At 42.6% G+C, this 25303-nt stretch overlaps 1 protein-coding gene across 4 annotated transcripts in view; it reads right to left on the bottom strand.

The window, feature by feature from the left end:
- The window catches only part of ripor1 (RHO family interacting cell polarization regulator 1), a 346423-nt gene that overhangs the window by 73410 nt on the left and 247710 nt on the right, over positions 1–25303 (bottom strand). For all 4 annotated transcript variants that reach the window (XM_068049514.1, XM_068049515.1, XM_068049512.1 and 1 more), the window contains 5 exons: positions 22620–22746; positions 13641–13793; positions 10385–10463; positions 9663–9686; positions 8858–8911 (listed from right to left, as the gene is read on the bottom strand). In XM_068049514.1, the coding sequence (XP_067905615.1) occupies positions 8858–8911; positions 9663–9686; positions 10385–10463; positions 13641–13793; positions 22620–22720 (411 nt within the window). In that variant the 5' untranslated portion in view covers positions 22721–22746. The remainder of the gene's footprint in view (positions 1–8857; positions 8912–9662; positions 9687–10384; positions 10464–13640; positions 13794–22619; positions 22747–25303) is intronic.

The raw sequence follows: 25303 nt of genomic DNA, 5'->3' as shown, positions 1-25303 counted from the left end.
AAATCACAGGGCAATATAACAGAAATGTTTAAATTATGTAAGGTTGGGACTGGGTAAATAAAAGCAGATTGTTCCCATTAGGTAAGGGACAAGAACAAGGGGCCATAGATACAAGATTCAATACAAGAAATTTTAAGAACCGATGGTAAAAGAATCTTCCTTAGGAGGAGATTTGAGGGTTTGTAGAATTCACTTCCAGGGTTAGCGGTTGAGGCAGAAACTAGTCATCATTGCAGATTAGCTTGAATGTGGATGAAGGAAAAAGGGCTCAAAATATGATTAGAACGATTTGGTTGCGTGGAGACACTACTACTTGGGCCAAATGGGTTGTTTCCATGTTCTCGCTTCTATGTATTTCTATGTCTGCATTTTAGCAGCACGTGCCTGGCTCAGTTTGAGAAGCTGCGAGCAACTCTGCAGGCCAAAGTAGGCTGAAAGAAAACAAGCAATAAAGCAGGAAGGAATGAATGAAGACTTTTGAGTCAGCAGCAGTGCTTCTGTAATACGAATAAATCTGTAAATACAGTGCTTCAAGTCTTTGCCCAACTCAATCATACAAATATCATTTAACAATAACCTGTCCACCCTGCACCCTTGAGCCATGACAAAGTATTTATTTCAGAACTGCTTTTCCTGTAGGGCACTCATTTACCACAAGACTAGAAGAATCAACTTCTCTAATCTGAATGAACAAGCTCCCGCCCAACAATAGTGCAGCGATTAGATAGCTCGTCAAGTCATTCCTTTTCCTATTGAAAGCTTCACTATAACAGTTTCGGAGATAACCTCATATCCACAAGTGTTGAAGATCATTTGACCGCATCTGGAGCGGAGATGAGCTCACGGTCTTCACACAAAAGACCACAGCCATCAAACCTAAATATCCATTATATGCAGTTCACGTATAAACACTGAACGATGAACTGGCACAGCACTGCAAGATTACCCGTTAGTCATTCTAGGAGAGCAGCAGCAGCAATAATCAGTCTGATACAACATAGATTTAATAGACAGACACAGCCCAAGAACACTGCACAATCACTTGAACACACTTCATCCAGGGGATAAGTATAGTCAGATTTAAGCTAAACTCCTTTCTCTTATTTGACAACATGTTCAACATCCCAGTAATACAGCTCAGTAACCTATTAAAACTCAAATGACTGGTTAAAGGAAACCATTTCATATATTTAAAAAAAAAGACACAATGACCAAGTAAATGAATATATTGACAGATATTCCTAATTTATGAATTTTCTCATACAGAAGCTTAAAGTTGGCAAAGCAAAAAGAACAGAAAGTCAGTGCATTTGTTCATCAAGACGACTGGTGGAAGCCTTGCCACTGGAATTTGCTCATCAGTGTATTTTAAGCAGTGATGCACTAAGTGAGTCACTGAAGGCAAGCAAATGAAATGAAAAGCAGACTAACTAAAGAGACTATGGAGTTACTGAAAAACAAGCCAAGACTTAGTGTACGTTCCACGTGAAATTCTGCCACTAAAGATTTTTATGAAATATGTTGGATTAAGAATAAACCATCTGGAAATTCAAAGCTGCACTGGGAGCAGAAGATTTGAATTGTGGGGTGTGGCCCGTCTACAAATTAATCATTCTCACGGTGAAAGGTCTCAACTTTGCAGTATGTCCAATAACTCAGGGTGGACACAGCAATATATAGAGAATTGTGAAAATGAGCTACGGCCCCTCTAATCACTTTCTGCTAGTAGCAGATACATAGCAATGGAACAATGCTTTGCAGCAATTGTTTGTTAGTTTGTAACAAACAATATAATTTAACTTAGCACAGATTTTAGTGCATTAACATTCAGTTTGGAGTTAGAAGCAGCATGCACCATGAAAAGATGCACTGTACAGATCACCATCAAAACAGGTTTGTCATTACATCCTTGAACACATCCTCCCTGGTCACTGGGGAGGCCATCAGCCTAGGGAAATGGCAGTTGACTGCGACTTTAAAATGGCACGTGTGCAAGTTTGTACACACACTTGTTTTAAAGCGCATCCAGCCACTGTAGAAACAGCCCAGAGTGTGAATGAAGCAGTTTCTACAGCTACGACAGCTGAAGGCAACATGTCGATCCGCATCAACAGCGGCACAGCACTATAAGTGCCGCAAGGGGAGCTTGCAGCTGGAAAGAAAGGCTCAAAAAGAAATTGAGGCTCCCCCCCACCCCACCCCTCTGCAATGGATTTCCCAACCATCTGTCACATTGAGAGGGTCAATACTAAGAAAGACTGTTTGCTACTATAGGCCACAGCCATGATATTATCACGAGAAGACATTTTCGCCTCAGAGAGTATCTTTAGAATATGCAATGGTGACCACAACTGACTACTGCGGGAGACTAGATTTGAATAGGCTTGAAAAGCAAAGGATACAGGGATGAGAGTAGATAGCACCAGTTGAAGAGGTAACACCCAGGCATAGATTTGATGGACCAAATGGCCTCCTCCTGTGCATTAAATTCTATGACTCCATAAGAGACTGGGATATGCACACCAATTCTCTCAGACATTAAGGCAGCCACTGTTGGATGAACTCTCACTTAATATCTGAAGGACTTAACAGCAACAAACAGCATGCCCCTTTCAAAGGGGAGGGAAATGGGCTTTCAAAAAGTAACTTCAGAAGAAAACCCTGCAATGTTTTACCATTGCTTAGCAGTGAGTGCAGCTTGGTCATACAGCTACTACTTTCAGAAGACAAATCGACAGCTATTGTCCACAAAGCAGTAGTTCACAAAACGTAACTTTGGTGTGAAGCCGTGCAATGTACACAATGGACGAGTAGCCCTTTTATTACACAATAGATTCAAAAAGTTCTGCGATATGCTGGAACCTCACCCACATTTAGGTTGTGGAACAGATTGCACAGAACCAGCAGCAACACAAAAATAAGCAGCTGGTGTCTAAAGTTACAACAGGATATAGATCAACTGGGAAAGTGGGCAAGGGATTGGCAAATTGAATTTAACGCAGACAAGTGCGAAGTGATGCATTTTGGGAAGTTAAACCAGGGGAGGACATACACAGTGATTGGCAGGGCCCTGGGGAGTGTTGTTGAGCAGAGACACCTTGGGGTGCAAGTACATAGTTCCCCGAAAGTGGCAACACAGGTAGACAGGGTGGTGAAGAAGGCATATGGAATGCTTGCCTTCATTGGCCGAGACACTGAGTACAAGAGTTACAGTTGTACATAATGTCGGTTAGGCCGCATTTGGAGTACTGTGTGCAGTTCTGGTTGCCGCATTACAGGAAAGATGTGACTAAGCTATAGAGGGTGCAGAAAAGATTCACAAGGATGTTCCCTGATTTGGAGGGCTTGACTTATAAAAAGAGAGATTGAATAGGCTGGGTCTGTTTTCCCTGGAGCGAAGGAGGCCGAGAGTGGACATGATAGAGGTATATAAAATTATGAGAGGCATAGATAGGGTAGATAGCCAGAGTCTGTTTCCCATGGTAGGGCTGATTAAAACTAGAGGGCATAGATTTAAGGTGAGAGGGAGGAGGTTTAAAGGGGATCAAAGGGGTAAATTTTTCACACAAAGAATAGTGGGTATCTGGAATGATCTACCAGAGGAGGTGGTGGAGGCAGGAACAGTAGCAACATTTAAGAGGCATCTGGACAGGTACTTGAATGAGAAAGGCATAGAGGGATATGGAATTAATGCAGGCAGGTGGGATTAGTATAGATAGGCATTATGGTCGGCATTGACGCGGTGGGCCAAAGGGCTTGTTTCTATGCTATACGACTCTATGACTCTAACATGTAAACTCAGTAATTTCAGTCAACTAGCTCTCCAAACAAACTAAACTAGGATTTAGCCTTGCAGTAAAGACCAGCACTTTTAGAACCACAGAAAGTGCAGCACAGGTGATGCCATCTGGCCTGTCAAGCCTATGTCAGTGAGAGCTCATAACCTGCAGCAACCTATTCTTATCCTATTTCCTGAATTTTTCCTGCATTTACCTGAATTTTACCCGTAATAAGTTACCTTGCCATTTCCCCAACAGAAATTTGCTCCTTATGTGGCACCTTTATGGAAAAAGATCGAGGTGCACCCCCCCCCCCCCACCCCCCGGCTGGAGTAAGTGGCTGAATGGGAGACTTTGAAACTGGAGCTCTCCCCCCTCGGCAACTCGCTCCAGGCTTTGACGTTTGCTCCCCTCAGCCACTCGCTCCAGACCTCGCTGCTCGCCCTCACTCCCCTGGCCGACTGTTCCTCGCTTCGCGCCACCCCACTCTCCAGTCGCTCGCTCCCCGCTTCCCCAGCCCCTCCACCCCGCCTCCAGCCGCTGGCTCTAGGCCGCGCTGCTTCCCTCCTCTTGGCCGCTCACTCCTACATCACTCGGTCACCTCTTGCGGCCCAACTTGCTTCTTTGGCCGGCATGTGGTGACTGATGAAACGTGGGAGCGAGTGGCCAAGAGGAGGGAAGTGGTGCAGCCTAGAGCTAGCGAGCGACCGGAGAACGGGGTGGCTCGAGCGGGGAACAATCGATCAGGTGGGTGTTGGGAGCAGTGATGTCTGGACCGAGCGGCTGAGGGGGGTGGGGGGGTGAGGTGCTGGAAGCAGCCGGCGGGGAGGAGGAGAAAGTGAGCTGCAGAAGGGAGAGAGTGACAAGTGGGGCCAGAGCTAGTAGCTGCGTTCCGGTGAAATCAGTCCTGGTCAGTCATATAAACGAATCACAATAACGAATTGGCAGCATATTTTATACTCTCTCCGATTTTCCTTTCCATCGATCGGGGTGCCAATTCATTATAGTCCAATGGAAATTCAATCATAAAATTCCTTATGTAGTTAATAAGATTACTGGAATATTAAATGGATCTCAGGATTAGAGTTAGTATTCTATAACTACATTGTAGTATATTACTGGTCTTCCATCCATCTTAATGTAAGGTTAGTTTGCTAGAACGATCTAGCCATAAGCAATTCCTGTGATAAATTGATCAGCACCATCTTTAATCCTGGCAGCTGCTTGAACTTCGCAGATGCTGACGTTCTAGTTGAAGAGCCTGCATTTGCGCATGTGCAAGTACTGTGCACCTAGTGGTTGCGTTGTCAGCAAACACAGCCATATTGTATTGTAGGAGGCTGATATTTAGATTTTTTTCCAAAGAGGAGGAGAGGTTTGGGGAAGGAATCCCAGAAAACAAGACTCAGGGATTTATCTGAAGTTCTAAATTTGCTGATTACAATTGATCTATCTAGAAAAAAGGGAAATCTACACATGGATCACTGGGAAGCTCCTATTATTTTCCCAGTATCACTAATCTGGCTAAGAGTGGTGCTGTTATTTCCCTTCTGGTGTTTCTCTTTACTAGTCTAATGCTGAGCTGAATGTACCTTTCCACCTTAACCCACAACAGTCCAGCAGCTGAGTGTTCATTGACTTCTGTGTCTCACAATGCAATTATTACTGGAATTATCAAACGGGCAATTGTATGAAAAAAATTGATCACTATGGAGGACTGCCTCAAATGCTGTCAATATCCTTCAATGTTAATGAGACCTGCCTTACATTAAAGCACCAATAGGGGCACTATAATTGAACAGAACACCCCTGGGTTCGGAAAGAAGAAAAAGAAACTTTGCATTCGCACTGCTGACACTGACCCCTAGCTGAAGTGTATGTGTGAGGACAAGCTCAGCTGTGCTGTGTTCCACAGTCAGCCTGTCAACAGTCACTGTGAAGAGTCGTAGATGAATAATGGCCAAAGTTCTGAAGGAAACAACCAAACTATATTAGAAGATCCTCGCTGCATTTTAAAAGGAAGTCACTGAAGCCTGGATTTACTGTGCGTGTCAATTTTCTGAAAAGCCAGCCCAGAATTTCCTCAAACTTTTATACACTGTACACAGGAGGAAAGCGAAAAGATAGTGCAGCAGAGTGAATCTGCTGAGGTCGTCTGATCAAAGAAACTGAAGAAAATACTGATTAGATCTGAAAGTGACTGCACAGACATAACTCAAATATTGCCCCAAATGTCAAGTCCCAGAATAAGGGAACATCTTAGCACATGTGAACTGGGTCCTTGATCTGGAACAATTTAGACCCTCCAGTTATAGGCTGTAAAATCTGTTGGTATCCAGCACAAAGGTCAACTGCATATAACAGCTGACTAGCAGTGGTTAGAGTGTCAGGTTTACCTTCTCCAACACTGCCTCCGTCTCCCTGGCTATCCCTTGAGGAGGCTGCCACTGGAACTGAATTGCTTCAGCCCATTCACTAGTGAAAGCTGGAGCAGGTCCAATATCCCAGCTGAAAAGAATTAGATTCTAAGGAATGGAAACATTTAACAGAATTATCACTATGCCAGAACTGAAGAAAGATAAAAAGGGAAATGATTAACTCATGGATTATCATGAACGAGAATCCAGAAAGTAGCCAGTGCTCATGCCCATCGGTCTATTCAGCAGGAATCAACAATCTTTCATTTTTAATTGAGATTCCACCAGGTTGTTGACAATTACCAATGGTTATCAGTGTCAAAGTCAGCAGGCACCAGCAGGATGATGCAATTAGTCTACTTTATGCTGCTGACTTGGAATGTCACACTGAAAAAGGAAAGTACAGTGAGCTGGGGGGAGAGACACACACACACAGGCAAAGAGAAATGTACACAAAGAAAGAGACAAAGAAAGAGGGGGTGGTGGGTGGAAAGAAAGAGAGAGAGAGAAAGAGAGAGAGAGAGCATATGAGCGGGATGGCCAGAACAACTGAGAGAACAAGAGCGAACATTATAATACTCTAGCCTTGAGAGGACAGTCAGTGCTAGGAACAGATAACTTCCCAATTCTAACATTCGTATACACATCATGCACTTGGATAAGGTAAAAACGGTTAGATGCAGGGCAGATCTTGCTCTACTCTGACCAAGCCCTACCATGATAGTGTATTCCCCAGTTATTAATAATAGCCTCGATGGAAGAGATTTAAATTCCAGATTTTCTGAAAATGATACAATTGGGCCTATTTACATCAGGGATTCTTTCCTACAATTCTGAAAGGCTATTGTAACAAAAAGCTTACCCAGAATACACTTGAATGATATTGGGGGTGGAGAAAGAGGGGGAGAAACATGTGAAATCCAGCTAGGCAGCAGATACCCATTAAAAAGAAAGTACTCCTGATGGCACAGGCGTATACTACTTGTTCGCATACTTGCAGGCATATTGGAAATCAAAAGGAGGGTGACCACTTTTGGGGTGAAAGCTGTTAAAGCAGAGGTGTAAACTGCATAGAGGTATTTTGCCCTCCAGTAGTATGAAAACTTCATGCTGTGGTAACTTTCACTTCGACGAGAAGAGTTGCCCCTATTCTCAACATTGTCTGTAGGTTGTCCTACAGCAGATGGCACATCATAGTCTGTTTTGCAAGGCAGAAGCAGCAAAGACAGTCTCCTCTGACACGTCCAGGTAGGTCATAGGCACCCGTGCAGTGACAGACGCACACAAATGCCTTAGCTTAGATGTACATTTGTTGTCTCATGCTTGCCGTCTACATCAGGCAATGCATTGGAACCCTCAAAAGATCCTTATCCTCACCATTTTGTATGGTGCTCTTTCAGTGGCTGCAGCAACCAAGAATAATAAAGCAGAAAAACATTCCAAAAAAATAAAAAGGCAAAAATGGCAGACTGCCCAACAAACTCGCGATCCATGGAATAATCACTTTTTAAGATGCCTAACTGATCAGACCAGGTCCCAGAATTACAATTTTATATGGACAAACAGCGCTCGAGTCAAGTGTCTCTAGAACATAAACCCTTTGTTTCAAAACTTTGAGCCGCAATTAAGGCTTTACTTGAGGCCTCCTGCTCAAAGCTATGGATCCCCCAACAGGAAGCCTCAAAATTTCACATTTCAATTGCAAATGGGCCAGCTCAACCTCAAATGTACCATTTTCAGAAAATCTGAAGTTTAAATCTCACCAAGAGAGGCTGAAACAAAAATGTTCATACATTGTCAGGAATATAAATAGCAGGTAATAACGCCTAAATTTCTATTACATTGTGCCCCAGTAGTGCCCCCCAACAGACACTGAACGCAACCTCCTGTTTTCTACCACATCCTACAATTGTGCCATTCATTTTCGCTGCAGCAGAGAAAACCACTGCGTGATTTGATAGTTCATCGTACAAGCAGTGTTATCTGTACAATCAGTTTTACAGTTCTATTCACAGGACAGCATGATGCAACACGTATAAAATTGCTCCATTAGCAACTACAAAATTGTTTAACTACAAACACATTGCTTTATCACATCAGAAATAAGATCTATCAACATACAAATATGGGAAGATAACAGGTACCTTCATAAACATTAAGAGCAGGATAAAGGAGCAGTTTCGTTTTAAATGTACCTGTCATTCAGATGGACATAAATGGTACAAATATTAACATACTACCAGAGCGACAAGTTAAAGTGAGGTCTGACAGCAACGTCTACCGTACCCCATCTGCAATTTCAGTTTAAACATGATGTGCTGCTCATTGAGAAGAGGTCCTGTGTCGAGCACCAAGACATCAGATCCTTTCGTACACTGCTTGTTGACATAACAACAGCTTTCAAAGATGAAAACTTTATAAAAACACAAGGCAAAACAAGTACATTGCAAGAGACAAGATGACTTGGATCCAATAAATATTTGGGGTGCCCCTCCTATAGCCAACATCTGGGGTGATGATGAGAAGGTGGTTTATTAGCTATATCAAAATCACAAGAAAAACCTAGTAAATTATCCAAAAACCCTCAAGTATCGATTTTATTTTGGTGCAAAACACAGTATGATGGAAGTACAAATATGTCACCATCATGTAGATTCTTACCTTACTAACATGAAACTCTAGTCTGCGAATAAACCTTTCAATTGACTTGATTTGCTGTTGGGAGGAGGAGGCAGAAAGAAGAGAGAAAAAAAGTTATACAGACTTGGCAAGTCTTTTTACTGGAAAGACATTAAACAAATCTGAGATGCCTTTATGCTTAAATCAGTCAAATGTTTTATTCATATTTTCCAGTGCACAGAGCCTATAATTCACTTGTGCTCAGAGTCAGCGACAGAGTAAAATCATTAAGTACAAGAAGCTTTTCACAGAGAGGTGCAGATTTGCAACACAATTCTAGGAACCAATTCCAGATCTCTGCTGGATGGGAAGGGTAGGATAGAAAGTCTGCTTAAGAGGGATGGGAAAAAGAAGGCAAACAAGAAGGGCCAGTTAAGGCCAGCACTTGTTAAACATTTAGCACAGCCCAGTTAGAGAGCAGCATTGGCAAGGAAACAGGAGTAAAGCTGCTTAACAGCAGCAAAAATTAGATGTCCTCCTTCACTGATTTCATAGTAGCCGTTACTTAATTACCAGGAATCCCCCATCTAACTTGGAGTTTTGGATGCTCTGGAGAATTTATACCCAGTCACACAGTAGGTGGTCTTGGCCAGGATAACAAGTGAACTATGTGCAGCCAGCTGACTGGGGCAAAGGGGTGGACACTGAAAATAGAAGCGCAAAGTCAAAGAACTGCTTGTGCAGGGTCATTTACAATTTTTTGAACAACGTACACAGACATTACAAGCTTCTGTCTTGGCCTATATCAAATCAAGTTAGAACATGGAGCAATACTGAAAATCCTTACCTTGTCAAGGTCATATAGAAATCCCTGAAACCAAAAGGAAACAAGAGTTACAACTGGCACTTGTATAACCAAATATAACATCCAAAAGTAGAAATACGCAAAGTTCAAGATGTGAGGGAAACATAAATTATTGCTTCAAAGGGAAAGTCTCAATTCTCATTATTAATTTGAACATGAAAATGTCAGGCAAATCTTAACTTCACAATTTGTTAGCAAATAATTCAACTGATCTTAAATATCAAAATGGAATTGGTGTTAAGTAACCATGTATTGCAAATATTTATATCTTGCAGAGTGGAGATTTAATTTATGGGACACATGCAGGTGGCACTGAAAGCAAAACCAGGAATGAGTCTATCTCTCCTCACATTCTATTGCATCCCAAGCTTCAAAATTAACAAAGAAACTACAGAATAACTGAAGAAATAACATTGAGATGATTGCTTCAAATCCTTCATGAACCCAGTACGACACAATGCTTACGTACGTTAGAGCAATTAAAAACTTCAAGATTTGCAAAATGCATCAAATCCAAAAGGATCCTGCATCCTTTTATATAATTATTAAAATCGGACAATACAAAGAAATTGTCAATTTCTGTACTTGTAACGCCTCTAATGATTTGACTGTCTTTAATGAACATTACCAGGTCCTACAGTACAGCATATTAAAACTACCAAACTTTACACAACTTCAGGTATTACTTAAGCAATGTTCCTTACCAGTCTGGAATTCCTTTTCATATCTTTGAGCTGAGCTGTTAAGCTGTCAAGCTCCAGCTGATGAACTTGCAAATATGCACTGTAAGGATAGGAGAAGCAACACTTCCTTAGAGCCATCAGAACCAATGCAGCAGCCACCATTTGAGTAACACAGTAACTAACAACAGTAGTGTGTGTTTGGAAATGGTTCTTCATGTTGTAAATGAGCAAAAACAATCTCAACTTACAGGTTAGACAGAACTTGAGAGTACCACTTGCTGATTTAGCCTTGGTCCATCCAGATGTCTTGTTAACCCCCCAACGTTTGTTGTCAGGTTGTAAATTTAAATTTATTTTTTCAAATACCTCATTAATCCAGCAAATGTCACTTTCACTACATACTGGTGGATTAGTATCTTTAGACTGGAATTCTAAAAACACACCTCATTACTTTCCATTTTTCCCCCTAAAGCACTGGGGCCTACCTTTGTTAATAGTTTTTTCCTCCATCATTACTTTTGCAGTTAGTAGAAAACACAAGAACTAGTTGTGTTCCACCACATGTATTAATTCTGCCTTCTGATGTATCTGCATCTCTTATGAAATGTAATAAGTCTGTACTTCATTAAGTATGTCAGAGAATTGAGTCCAAAACTTAGATCTGTCCATATAAGCAATCTCATGTCAGCTGAACAGTAACCGATGGGCAAATCTGCACCGCTTGCTGTTTTGACCCCTATCCCAGTTATGGGACGTCATCTCGGAGACAACAATTCGAATTGGGGAGTGAAGAGGAAGAAAGTAACTTGGAGTCAGTTGAGCTCCTGCTTTGTATCGCTATAAATCACGAGTCTCACAAGAGGTGCAATACAAAAGGTGATAATGGTTCAGGTACAGTAGGTGAAAATTACAATAACTTTAAGGACCTTGCACTGGGCTACACTGTAAATCGAATAAATCCCATTACTTCCAAAGCATTCCACAGATGTATATCATTTTCAGCTGGGATCAGAATACAATTTAGTCTACAAATCCCCATGTTTCCTTTTTCATTACACATCACAGAAAGGGGTCAAAGCGCTCAAATTGAACATCCTGCCAAATACGATCCGGTCACTAGCACCTCAGTAAATACAGTTCAACCTCTCATTACTAGAGTGGCAAATCTCAGGGCGATTCATTCCTGTACAAATTCTTTTTGCTTACTCAAATCTCACAAAAAAGGAACTTAAATTCTACTACAAATTGAATGTTGAATCAAACAGAGCAACATATAAAGTCATGCTGAGGAATATCAAGTTACATACTGACCAACATTCATTTAGAAAGTTGACTATCCAAGCCTATTTCAGAATGCATGCATGCTGTGTTATAATTGGCATAACTCTAATAAATACAAGATCATATCCAGAAGAATTCCTGTTGACATTTGGGTTTTTGTCAGAATAGGATTTTCTCAGTACTTTAAATAGATCAACTGCCTAAAGACCACCACAACTATGATCCAAGTGGAAGGCAGGTACTAAACTGAGCCTTGGAGAAGGCATTGGACAATTTATTTCAAGTTAAAATACCTGTTTAAAAATATAACCATGGAATACCTATTGAACCCAAACTTACAAGAATACAATTTTAAAAACGTCACTAAATTAAAAAGCTTCTGGAAGATTTTTCTTCAGTCAACCAAAACTTTCATTTCACCAGAAGAAACTCCAGCTGCTTTAATATTACACCAAGCAGGAATGGAACAAAACAGGTTTGGAAAAAATCTAATGGGCGGCACAGTGGCTAGCACCGCAGCCTCACAGCTCCAGGGACCCGGGTTCGATTCTGGGTACTGCCTGTGCGGAGTTTGCAAGTTCTCCCTGTGACCGCATGGGTTTTCGCCGGGTGTTCCGGTTTCCTCCCACCGCCAAAGACTTGCAGGTTGATAGGTAAATTGTCCCTAGTGTAGGTAGGTGGTAGGGAATATGGGATTACTGTAGGGTTAGTATAAATGGGTGGTTCTTGGTCGGCACAGACTCGGTGGGCCGAAGGGCCTGTTTCAGTGCTGTATCTTTTAGTTTAGATTTAGTTTAGAGATACAGCACTGAAACAGGCCCTTCGGCCCACCGAGTCTGTGCCGACCATCAACCACCCATTTATACTAATCCTACACTAATCCCATATTCATACCACATCCCCACCTGTCCCTAAAGTTCCCTACCACCTACCTATACTAGGGGCAATTTATAATGGCCAATTTACCTACCAACCTGCAAATCTTTTGGCTCTAAATAAATAAATAACCACCTAGATCTAATGTTGTAGGACAGATCAGTTTCCTCTCCAACCATCATATCCAAATACTCTACAAAACAGCTGTCACTCTATTTGGACACTACAACTTGTTGTTAAAAAGTGAGTAGAGTAGCTTTAGTAAATACTGACTGGACAAATCCCCAAGTTTAACAGATATTCAGAAAGCCAGCCTTCTGGATTTTTGTAACCACTGATTTTGCAAGAGTGAATATCTGAGACAAGGTTGTTTACAAGCGGTCTCCTTATGCAGGAAGGGAACACAGCAAAAATATTTGTCCGTGCAGTTTTCATAAAAACAACCAGTAATTTGTACCCTTAGCTGCGCTGGCACAAACGCTCCATTTATTTTGTGTGGTACAAAGTCTTCCAGCAAGCTAAGCAACAGGTGAATGTTCTAAAAGGCATTGCTCTCAAAACACAGGTGAGTTGGACAGTCTGATTAAGTAGTTAACCAAAGTATTCAAATTTAAACAAACTGTAGGGCAATTTTCTTTTTACTGACCTTCATTTGTAGTTCAACTAAACTGCATTGGTAGTTCAGATTGTTTACAAACTGGCAGCAAGTTACAGGAGCAAGAGCGGGTGATGGAATTTGTTGACATGGTAACTTGGTTAATAATTGGAAACCAAGATTACTGTTCTTTCATGTGGAGGTGGGGAAACTATCATGAGAAATAGTGAAAATTAGCTCAGGGGTTAATAGTTTTCCAAGGTCTTCAGCTGTTACTGGTCACATCTGCTGGATTCAACGCAAACCACTCATTAGAGAAAAGACAAAGTTGATCATCTTTCCATAAGGTTACAGACAACAGAAACTACCTTCAGGATCACAAGAGGCATCTTTACTGATCGGAAATGGACACATTTACAAGTCCAAACAGACTCATTTTTAGAAATGTTCCATAAGCAAATTTTTCAATTCTTGTGACAGCCCCATTCTTTCAAGATCACTTGTTCAGAGGAAAAGAGAACTTACTTTAGGCCCTTTTTCAAAGCTTCATAAACCTGATCCAACCGTTCAGGCTGGGGGTTCTTGGGTGGGAGTGATTTATGGGTAATGTTGAACATTTTGCCAGCTCGAGAGGCAGTCTTCCGCTGTGTTGTTGGGGTGCTGAACACTTTTAGTTTCCTGGAAGGCAAGAATTCACAATATCAATTAACGTGATCAAAATTAGCAGCCTTCAATAGCACAACTGCAACTCATTATTAGCAGCAGAAAGAGCAATACATTTGTCATCAAAATGGTGACTATGCGGTTGAAATTCTTCCAAAAAAACCAGGAAAACTCCCAGTTTTCTCTGATAGCCCAATAATAAAACTTATGGGTGTGCAATTTTGAAAAGTGGGATTTCGTTTTTAATAGGTTGATAATTACACAGAGCAGACCAGACATTCTATCAAAAGGAACTACAATCCCCACGCTAGTTCAACTCCAGCTGGAGTATTCTGTCCAATTCCGAGCACCACGCTTTAGGAAGGAAGTGAGGGACAGCGTACAGAAGAGATTTACTAGAATGGTTCCAGGGATGATGGATTACAGTTAGGTGGATTGATTGGAAAAGCTGGGGTTCTACTTAGAACAGAGAGGCTAAGAGGTGACTTTATACAGGTGTTTAAAATCTTGAAGGGGTTAGATATAGTAATTAAAAAGCTGTTTCCCACAGCTGAAGGGTTGATAACCAGAGGCCACAGATTTAAGGTGATTGGCAAAAGAACCAGAAACAACATGAGGAAAATCTTTTTTGCGCAGTGAGTGGTTAGGATTTGGATAGGGTGGTGGAGGCAGATTCAACGCAGCTTTCAAAAAGGGAATTGGATAAATACTTGGAGAAAGAAAATTGCAAGAATGTGGGGGAAAGCAGGGGAGTGGAACTAACTGGATTGCTCTTCAAAAGAGCTGGCACAGGGTCGATGGGCCAAATGGTCTCCTGTGCATTCTGTAAGAAAAATAAAGGGAGAATGCGAGTGGAAAAGATCCTCTGCACAGAAACACACAGAAAATGCTGGAAACACTCAACAGGTCAGGCAGCACCTGTATAGAGAGAAGACAAGTTTGGCCCTTCTTCAGAATAGATATGGATACTGTTGCTGACTGCACAACAGTTTACATCTGCATAGTAAGTCACTAAATCCCCCACTGCAGTTGGTATACTTGCAGATTCCCTCCGTACATTTTTTGAATCCTCAAACTTACTAAATTCAGTTAAGAGCTTAACTGAAGGATACCGGTTTGAAACATCACCTGTCTTCTATATGCTGCTTACTTACTATGCATTTCCAGCATTTTCCGTATTTATTCCAGATTTCTAGCATTTGAAGTCTTTCCTTTGTATTTACCAATTGTGGTAAGAGGACAGATCCAGATCAGTTTCTTTGAAGTGTTTCCTGTGAAGCTTAAAATTTCAGCTTCAATTAATTTAACCATTACCCCTGCACATTAAGTGTAGCAAGTTTAAGCAGTTGCAATCAGGGAAGCTTTTCCATTTTTAATGTGATCTATGCCTATGCCATAAAGATGCATTAAATGAAACTGATAATACAGAGCAGATCATGAGGTTTTAAGAATACGCAAAAAAATTACAATTGCAAGACTAGAAAAATAACAGTTTCCTGTTGTGCCTAAAACTCTGGTCGCAATGTTGATAGTCCCCTGAACAAGTGTGATTGGAAAATATTCGCATAAGAGTTGAGGACATGGCCAGTTTCCTGGCTAGAGATTTCGTCAGGTGGAAGGTTTGATGGACACGTAAAAGACCAAAGAGACTTGGGCGTATTGTAGCTAACTCAGTAACACCCAAAATTCTGCAATCTTTTAAGCCACTGATTCTGGGTATATCTGGGCACCAATATACAGCAGCATGGAGAGAGAGGTCACAGACAAGTTCTACTGCAAGGGAATCAGATGAGGGCTCTGCTAGGGCAGTGTAAAAGGAATGGGTGAAGGGTATACATACAGAAATGCTTGGTACATTGATGGGCCTGCCTGTTACAGTCAAGGTGAATGCAGGAATCCAACTTACCACAGCACTTGGCGCAGAGCTTTGAGCCCATCATTTCCAGTGTGGAAGTGGTGGCTGACTCCATGAGAACACCTGAAGACCCAACCATGATGCAGTATCTGATGGCCAATAACTCAGCTTCCATTGCAGCACAAACGTAAGTGACCAAACATCTGAGTGCTGCAGCGGAAGCTCAGACAGAAGTCATACAAGTGCAGCTTTCTACTATTATATGGCTGAAGATACCAGTGTTCAAAAGGGGCTTGCAGGGTCTCACAGGAGTCCAGGAGTCCAGCAATCTGTCCTACAACACAGTACTAGGATTGCTGAGGCGCCACCCTGGAGGTGTGGCAGTGGCTCTGTGGAACATGAATCTGCTATCCACCCTCAGGATTCAATGTCCCACCTCTGCCACTCCACCAGTCTCCTTGCTGTTGCCCGTCAGCTAGCCAGCTTGGACTGCTGTCACTCTTACCAAAGTGCTGAAGTCTGAAGCTGAGCCTTCTAGGGCCAGACAGCATCCTCCAAAGCCATCTGCAGTCTTCTCCACTGAAAGTCAGCAGCCTTCCACCAACCATGCTGCAGCCACTGGGGTAGCATTGAACAGGAGCACCAGGACGTGCAAAGGCACATGAAGACAAGCACCAAGGGAATACACAAGGAGGATTAGTTGACTTTTGCATGGAATATTGGATGGTTTAGATAAAGTTGATTTGGAATGTTTGTTTTGTGGTGGATTTTATTTCAACATTGCAGCCAAGACGACGCTCTAATGGCCAGTAACAGAGGGAAGGCAAGATGTGGTACTGTTGGTGAATGGGGAACTGGGGTTGTGTTGGCTGCTACAGCAGTCAAAGGAGCAAATCACAGATAGCCTGGCCAGAAAGGGAGTGTAGTGGTTGCCTGCTTTCCCTCCTCCTCCTCAGTTGTTCACTGTATACCTGATGACAAGAGTGCTGGCCTCATGATGGCGAGGTTGTGCAGGATGCAGCAGACCACATTAAATCATACACACTGTGTTCAGTACTACAAGGCTCCTCCAAAGTAATCCAGGCAGAAGCACTGATTAAGCACCCCAATCATCTGCTTGATGACATTTTGTGTGGCAGCGGGAGGCGGTGGCGTAGTGGTACTGTCACTGGACTAGTAACCCAGAGACCCAGGGTATTGTTCTGGGGACAGGGTTCAAATCCCACCACAGCAGAAGGTGGAATTTGAATTCAATTCATAAATCTGGAATTAAAAAGTTAGTCTAATGATGGCCATGAAACCATTGTCGATTGTTGAAAAAACCCACCTGGTTCACTAATGCCCTTTAGGGAAGGAAATCTGCTGACCTTACCTGGTCTGGCCTACATGTGACTCCAGACCCACAGCAAGGTGGTTGACTCTTACATGCCCTCTGAAATGGCCTCGCAAGCCACTCAGTTGTATCTAACCGCTACGAAGTCAATAAAAAGGAATGACTGCAGCGGTTCAAGAAGGCAGCTCACCACCACCTTCTCAAGGGCAATTAGGGATGGGCAATAAATGCCGGCCTGGCCAGCGACACCCACATCCCATGAATGAATGAATGAAAAAATAGCATAGCTATTATATACACGCTATTCATATGTGCGTGGGTGAACTAGGTGGTCAGCAGAGAGTACCCGTCACCCAGCAGTCACCCTTTGGTTTGATATGGTGGTTCAAATACTGATGGTACAATGGACTGTGTACAGTGCACAATAAAGGTATCATGACTGCTGCCTGGATACTGGGCATTCACCTGCATGACGGGCTGAGCATGGTCGCACATCAACTGTACATTCAGGGAGTGGAACCTTTGCGGTTCTGGTACATTTAGATCTGGAGCTCAGAAAGCAACGTGTGTGCAGTCAATGGCACCCCTGCACCATAAGGAATCCCGCTATCATGCCAAAGCCACACGCGCACTCGCCTACTTCTCTCTGGAAAGAGTATGCAATGTATTTCCCCCCCTTCTCCTGGCATAAAGAGCCTTTATACAGCAGTGGACAGCGAACTGCTGCCTGTTCCTGGAAGGATCCTGACGCGAAGAAGCTCAAGGCCAGGATTACCTTTATAACCACCAGCTGTGCTGTCCTTACCTGCGCTGAGGCTGCAGGCAACAAGTGGCAGATTTCAGCGAGCAGCTCCTTCATAAAACAGACACGTCAGACATGCTGTTTCTCGCTGAGGTTGAAATAAGAGAATTGCTCACTGAAAACCGAGTGGATATGGCCTCCTAATGAGAGCCCTTCGCCCCCTCCTCATCCTCCCTCTGCAAGCAGCTTGTCCTCCTGTGTTGCCTCTGCTCATTCTCCCATTTATGTTGCAGGCCAAGGGTGATGGTAACTTCAGCAACCATGACTGGGAACAAGTGCACTCAGCAGAACCCTTGAAGTGAGAACCAAGACCTTCACCACATGCTGCACCACTCAATTTCAATTTCACCAACTTTAAAAGTATCAGTACAACCTCCACACATTTCTACTAACTCAGCAACAGCCAGTAGAAATCAATCAGCAATTAACCTGAAACGTTATCCTGATGATCCCTTTAAATAGTGCTGGTAAAGAGCCCTTTCCTGCTGCTGGATGCATGCGCCCGGTTAAAACAGGGCATCAGCTGGAGTGCTGAGGTTGAAAACAGCACCCCTAAAGTCAAATCAACATTACATACTGACTGATGTCATGATCTTATACTTCTGCTGTACATTCATAACACCCACACTGACTTCCTCACCAGCATGGCCATACCAGAAGGGTGCAGTCGCCATTTTGCACCTAAAATAAACACTATGGAGCCAAATTTTGCGACCTGAGCCTTTTTAAAACACAATTATACTTTGGACATAGAACATTGAACAAACTTGTAGGACAACCCCCAATGTGTGCTGTTTTTGGTGTTTGTTACACATTCAAGGCAAGAGGAAATTGCTGAAAAAAAACCTTTTTTGTGGAAGTGTATCCAGATCAAGGCCTTGGGATAAAGATGGTGACTGTAGTTAACTTCATTACTTTTACTGGGCCAACAGGATCATTTCAGAGTACAATAGAAATTCAAATTTTTGCAGCAGCCACTGAGGTCTAAATCACAAAGCAGGTTTTATGTAGATGCAAGAAGACCTGTTCCTGCACTACATTCCCCATCTAGCACATCAAAATTAGCTGTACAATAGTACAATTCAGTAATTGCCTAGCAATGCATCTCACTACCTGCTTAGCCTCTACATCTTCATCTCAACTTGACGCTTTTGGTTAATCATATCCTCTCTCCTTTTGGACCTTTATATTGTTACGAGATTTCTTTTGTTCCTTTTGTAAAATACGTTTTAAGAACTTATATTTGAATTATGGACATGGAGTCATCTGGAGATTGCTGAACCTTGTGTTTAAAAAAAAAGGTCAACAGAAGGTTTGGCTAGTAAACAAATCTTACTGGAAGGCATCTGTTTTCAAGTAAAAACAGCAGGGGTTGTTTTGGGCTGCAGAGGAGTGACAAGCCAAGATTTATGATTGTTATGCGACTTGCATCTGAACAGCTTTGGTTTAATTTTAAACTGTTACAAAAAGAGTTGCTGCCTGATTGCCAGAAGACGACAACTGATATCTTTCTTTGAAGAATCCCTGTATCAAGTGTGCTTACTATTGCCTCCTCTATTTGAAGAAATCTCTAATGCTACATTGCTGCTAAAAGCCCTAAGAAAACCCTTGTTGTTGCTTCCTGCTGTAAAGGCTCAGTGGAGCTTTCAGTGTTGCATCTTTTGAAAGCCAACCCGGACAGATCATCAACATCGCCTGGAAAGAAATGTTGTAGGAAGATCCCCTTGACAGCCGCCTATTCGCCTTTGGGACACCCCACCAAAACAAAGGACTTCCTTCCATACCTTCTTTTCAGCATGTGTTTTTTTTTTTAAATTCCTTCTATTATGAACAAAAATCCTTTTTGTCCCCGGTTTACCGGCTGTGCATGAGAGCAAGAGCTAGGATAAATAAGGGGCTTTAATATTGCAATTAGTGTGTATGTTTTACTTCATTATTGGTTAAAACTTGGTTTATAATAAACTGATAATTTTGTTGTTGATTAAAGAAACCTGGTTGATGTGCTTTATTCTGGGATAAAATAGAGTATCTGATTGACTGTTTTGGTAAATGGGAAAAATATGTTGTGACCAGTGGAGAAGTGGGACTGAATTAACAGTGCACTCCTCCCGCCTTGGTCGTAACAGTATATAGTATATGTATACAGTGGCCAGAGACAAACAATCCACATTTCATTAACCTATCCAGGCAGACTGATTTCTCCTGTAGTGTTTCACCAACAAACAAATGCCGCAACTGGCCAGACAACAGTCTTTGCATCATTCAGGTAAATCGCTACCAGAATTGATGGACCTGACAAGTTTGTACTTGTTCCCTGACATTTTCTCTCCATTGCAGGGTGACCAAAACAGTTTAATTTGCATTTACAATGCTAAATAACATTTGGGTGAACAAGCTTCCCAAGCAAAGTCAAACCCCTGCAACCCTATACCATTACTTAACCGTTCTTTTAGTTTCCTACAGCAAACAGATCAAATAATCATCCAGGGAAATCAGACATCCCCCACGCACAAATAAAAACACAGCAAAATGTTTCTACTGCTACTCAACTGCTCCTGACAGGGGTGATTCATCTTTATTCCACAGACATCAGAAGCCCTCTGGGACCTCATTCAAATGTCCACTGGCTCAGTGGTAGGACTCTCATCCGAGAGTCATAAGGTTGTGGAATTAAGTCCCACTCTAGAAACGTGAGAACAGAATCCAGGCTGACAGTTCAGTGCCTTACTGAGAGAGTGCTGCACTGTCAGAAATGGTGGCTTTCAGATGACACACAAGAACATAAGAAATAGCAGCAGGCTACTCCAGCCTGCTCCACCATTCAATAAGATCATGGCTGATCTGATCGTGGCCTCAACTCCACTTTCCTGCCTGTCCCCCATAACCCTTGACTCCCTTGTAGATCAAAAATCTGTCTAGCTCAGCCTTGAATAGATTCAATGACCCAGCCTCCACTGCTCGCTAGGGTAGAGAATTCCAAAGATTAACAACCCTCAAAGAAATTCATCCTCATCTCCTTTTTAAATAGGAGACCCCTTATTTTGAAACTGTCCCCTAGTTCTAGACTCCCCCACAAGGGGAAACATCTTTGCAGCATCTACCCTGTCAAGCCCCCCACAGAATCTTATATGTTTCAATAAGATCACCTCTTATTCTACAAAACTCCAATGAGTATAGGCCCAACCTGCTCAACCTTTCCTCATAAGACAACCGCTTATTTCCCAGGATTGAGCCTAGGTGATCCTTCTCTGAACTGTCTCCAAACCATAAGGAGACTAAACTGTACACAGTACTCTAGATGTGCACTCACCAACACCCTGTACAGTTGTAGCAAGACTTCCCTACTTTTATACTCCATCCCCATTGCAATAAAGGCCAACATTCCATTTGCCTTCCTAATTAATTGCTGTACCTGCATACTAACTCTTTGTGATTCATGTACGAGGACACCCAAATCCCTCTGTAACACAGCATCCTGCAATCTCTCTCCATTTAAATAGTCTACTTTTCTATTCTTCTCACCAAAGTGGACAACCTCACATTTTCCCACATAATACTCCATCTGCCAAATTTTTGCCCACTCACTTAACCTATCAATATCCCTTTGCAGACTCTTTGTATCCTCACAACTCGCTTTCCCACCTATCTTTGTATCAGCAGCAAATTTTGTTACAATACACTCAGTCCCTTCATCCAAGTCAATAATATATATCGTAAATAGTTGAGGCCCCAGCACGGACCCCTGCAGCACCCCACTAGCTACAGTTTGCCAACCTGAAAGTGTCCCATTTATCCCGACACTCTGTTTTCTGTTAGTTAGCCAATCCTCTATCCATGCTAATATATTACCCCCCAACATCATGAGCTCTTATCTTGTGCAGTAACCTTTTATGTGGCACCTTATCAAATGCCTTTTGGAAATTCAAATACACAACATCTAATGGTTTCCCCTTTATCTACCCTACTTGTTACATCCTCAAAGAACTCTAATAAATTAGTCAAGCACTATTTCGCTTTCATAAAACCATGTTGACTCTGCTTGATAATATTATGATTTTCTAAAAGCCAAGCCCACTTCCGCCCTCCCAGGTGGGCATAAAGCATCAATGACACTATTTCAAAGAAGAGGAGCAGGGAAACTCTCCCAGTGTCCTAGCAAATAGATCTCAGTGCTGCTTTTGGGACCTTACAAATTTTCTGCCATGTTTTCTACCTTACAATAGTGACTACACTTCCAAAAAATGTACTATATTTCATTGGCTGTTAAGACACTTTGGGACATCCTGAGGTTGTGAAAGGTGCTATATAAGTGCATTAAAAAATTTATTCATGTGATGTGGGAGTTTCAGGCTAAGGCAGCATTTGTTGCCCATCCCCAATTGCCCTCGAGAAGGTGGTGGCAAACCACCTTCTTGAACTGCTGCAGTCAGTGTGTAGGTGCACCCACAGTGCTGTCAGAAAGGGAGATTCTGAACGCCTCAAGGTATCAGCCCAGATAGCAGTTGTTCTGCACACAGTAGACCTGTGAGTGGGGGTGGGGTTGCAGCAAAGAGAGGTGCCTTTCATAGCCAATGGCTTATCGATTAGAGATCAGTAACAACAGCAACCCTGCCTGACATTTTACCACTGTAGTGCTCTTGTTGCCATCCCAGCTGTGATCAGCTAACTCAGAAAACTGCATAGGAGCTTCCTGGCCTCCACAGCTCAGGGCCATTGTGGGGCAGTATATTAACATAACAAATCTCAGAGAGGCACAGACTTTAAGCATTTCTGAATTCTATATATTATACTAAAAGAGAAAGCATTGCAATTCTGGCTGAGTGGGGAAAATAACCAGCAAATGTCACTAACCTGAATGCTTTGTCCTGCGGTGAATTGACTCCAGCAAAAGACTGACTCCTAGTAATTCCAGTAAAGAAAATGCGGCGCACAGGCCGCATGGACAGCGACATTGTGAACGGTATCCTGGCTGGGAGCCCTGTGGAAATAGAGAGGAAAGACACCAATGAACCACTGTCATACACACGCGCACATGTTTGTAATGAGCTGAAAATGTGATTATAATTACATATGGTTCAGTGCATCAAAAGTATGTGAGAAAGGCAGTAATTTCATGCTGTCATTTTCCTCATTTGGAGATTTACAAGAATTTGAAATCTGGAAATTTCCTTCAATAACGCAACAGTTCAACTCTAACTGACCTCAGGCAGTGTTTACTTACACCAATTAGAGCTTGAACACATCTCTGCCTTACCAATAGAACATGGCAGAATACGATCATCATAAAGCAGAGTAATCATCATCCTACTTACTGCAAGAAATGCCGCATGAGATCAGTTAGTTTTACTAAAGTACTGCATTGATGGAGATTTAAAGTTAACAGTTTCAAGTGCTGGTCTAAGCGAGTAAGAGTTTCCCTCCCTAATTGCTGTGTTCTCACTTTGCCTTTTACAAGGAATCTGTACCAGCTTAAATTTCTAATTATTTATATTACTTCAATGTAGTCAGAATGATTTGCATTATATTAAACTAATGACACAAGTATGTTAGCTAACGTACTTAAGACCCGATACCACATCTCCCCCCAAAAAATCAATGGTTAGGTTGGGTGACCAAGTCTTGGTAGCTATTACAGGTATCATCGAGCCACAACACTCAGGTTGCCTTTTCATACATGTCTCTAAATCAAATACTGTAAAACTGCCTTCAACAGTTCACTATGACCAGCTGAAGGCCAACCAAATAAGCATGAGGAGAAAGGTAAACAGACTAGTCATAAACTGGGATTCTTAACCGACAAATTATTTCACAAACTGGTACAGTGTGCTAAACAAGTGAGAAATGAATTCCGACAGGAGCTAATACAACTCCTATATACAGGTTATTGGAGACAACGGTTATATATTTGTTTTTTATGCTGCCACTGTATAGAGTCTAGCCAGAGAGGTTCTTAGACTGTATTGTTTAGGGCTGCGTTTGCTGACAATGCAACCACTAGGTGGTGCAGTACTTGCACATGCACAAATGCAGCCTCATGCACTGAAACGTCATTGTCTGCGACGTTTTTGGCAGCTGCCAGGAGTAAAGATGGCACTGCGCAATTTATCACAAAAACAAAAATGAAATCAAATACCCACAGTGGCTGCGATCGCCCCCTCCATCCCACCCCCAACAGTACCCCGCTCCCTCCTGCCACCGCACTTCTCTTCGCTGCTGCCTCCAGCGCCCGTCTGCTCACCACTTGCGCCACGCCTTGCCATTTCTCCCCCCACGGCCACTTGCTCCCTGCTTCACCTCCTTCCCCCACCTCCAAACCTGTGGGCCACACGCTCCCGGTCTCACCGCTTCATCCCCTCTGCTCTGCCGAGGTCACAATTCCCCTCCCTTGCCTATCTTGTCACTCTCTCTCCCCGCGCCCCCCCCCCCCCTTCCCTGTGCAGGGAAGAAAGGTGGCGATCGCAGGAGGAAGCTGGGACCAGAAGCGGGAGAGAGCGGTGAAGCAGAGGGGAGGAAGTGGCGAGGTGGGGAGCGAGCGGCAAGCAGACGGTGCAGTACAAGATAACCTTTTCGTGCACATGCGCAAATTAGTCCTGGCAAGCCGGGTGCTGACATAGGCTGCGCACGTGCAGCACCATACTGAGTGCAAGGGCCCATTCTGCCCATGTGCGAAGCTGGGAGCGCTCGGATGACGTCGCGCTGTGCTGCGCTGTCAGGAGTCACTTTGATTGTTTAAACATTAATCTTTATTGTACAGTAATTATATACACTCCTCACAAGCTTGTTCGTCTCCTTCAAAAGGCATGTTGTAACTGTTCTCGAGTCTCTCCCACATGATCTCTTACCTCATCTCTGTGGGCAGTAATCTTTACATTCTCTCAAGATTAACCCTTTGATACCCTTATACTACAACAACGTCTTGGGAGTATTTTATCTCTAGGCACTAGCATTTTCACACAGATACAGGTCTGCACCAGCAGGAGACACTCCACAGCTAATTATGTCATTATTTTAAAACAAATAACATCACTGGGAGATATTTCATCTAAAAAAACCCACAGATTTTTGAACATTCTGTCTATTGTCAAATCACATTTTGCCACAACTATACAAATGCTGAGGTTAGACCACATCTGAACTACTGCGTAGAGTTCTGGGCATTGCACCTCAGAAATGACATAAAGACCTTGGATGGAGTACAGTGAAAATTCACCAGAATGTTATCAGTGCTCCAAGGGTTAATTTATGTGGAGAGATTACATAAGGTAAGCTTGCATTCCCTGGAATGTAGAAAATTAAGAAGTGATTCGATTGAAGTTTTAAGGATTTTGAAAGGAATTGGTAAAGTAGATAGACTTCCTCATCAATGGAGGAAGTTTCTAAGACAAGGGATTATAAACAGAGCCAGGCCATTCAGGGAAGACAAGTGAGGGAACACTTAATTATGCAAAGTGTGGAACACTCTCCAACAAAAAGCAGCAGATGCTAGCTCAATTAATAATTTTAAATCTGAGAGCGATTGATTTTTGCTAGCGAAG

This window comes from Heterodontus francisci, chromosome 17 (genome assembly GCF_036365525.1).
Source record: "Heterodontus francisci isolate sHetFra1 chromosome 17, sHetFra1.hap1, whole genome shotgun sequence".
Taxonomy (NCBI): Eukaryota; Metazoa; Chordata; class Chondrichthyes; order Heterodontiformes; family Heterodontidae; genus Heterodontus; species Heterodontus francisci.
Note: the sequence above shows the minus strand (reverse complement) of the source record. Positions and strands in the feature narration are given on the sequence as shown.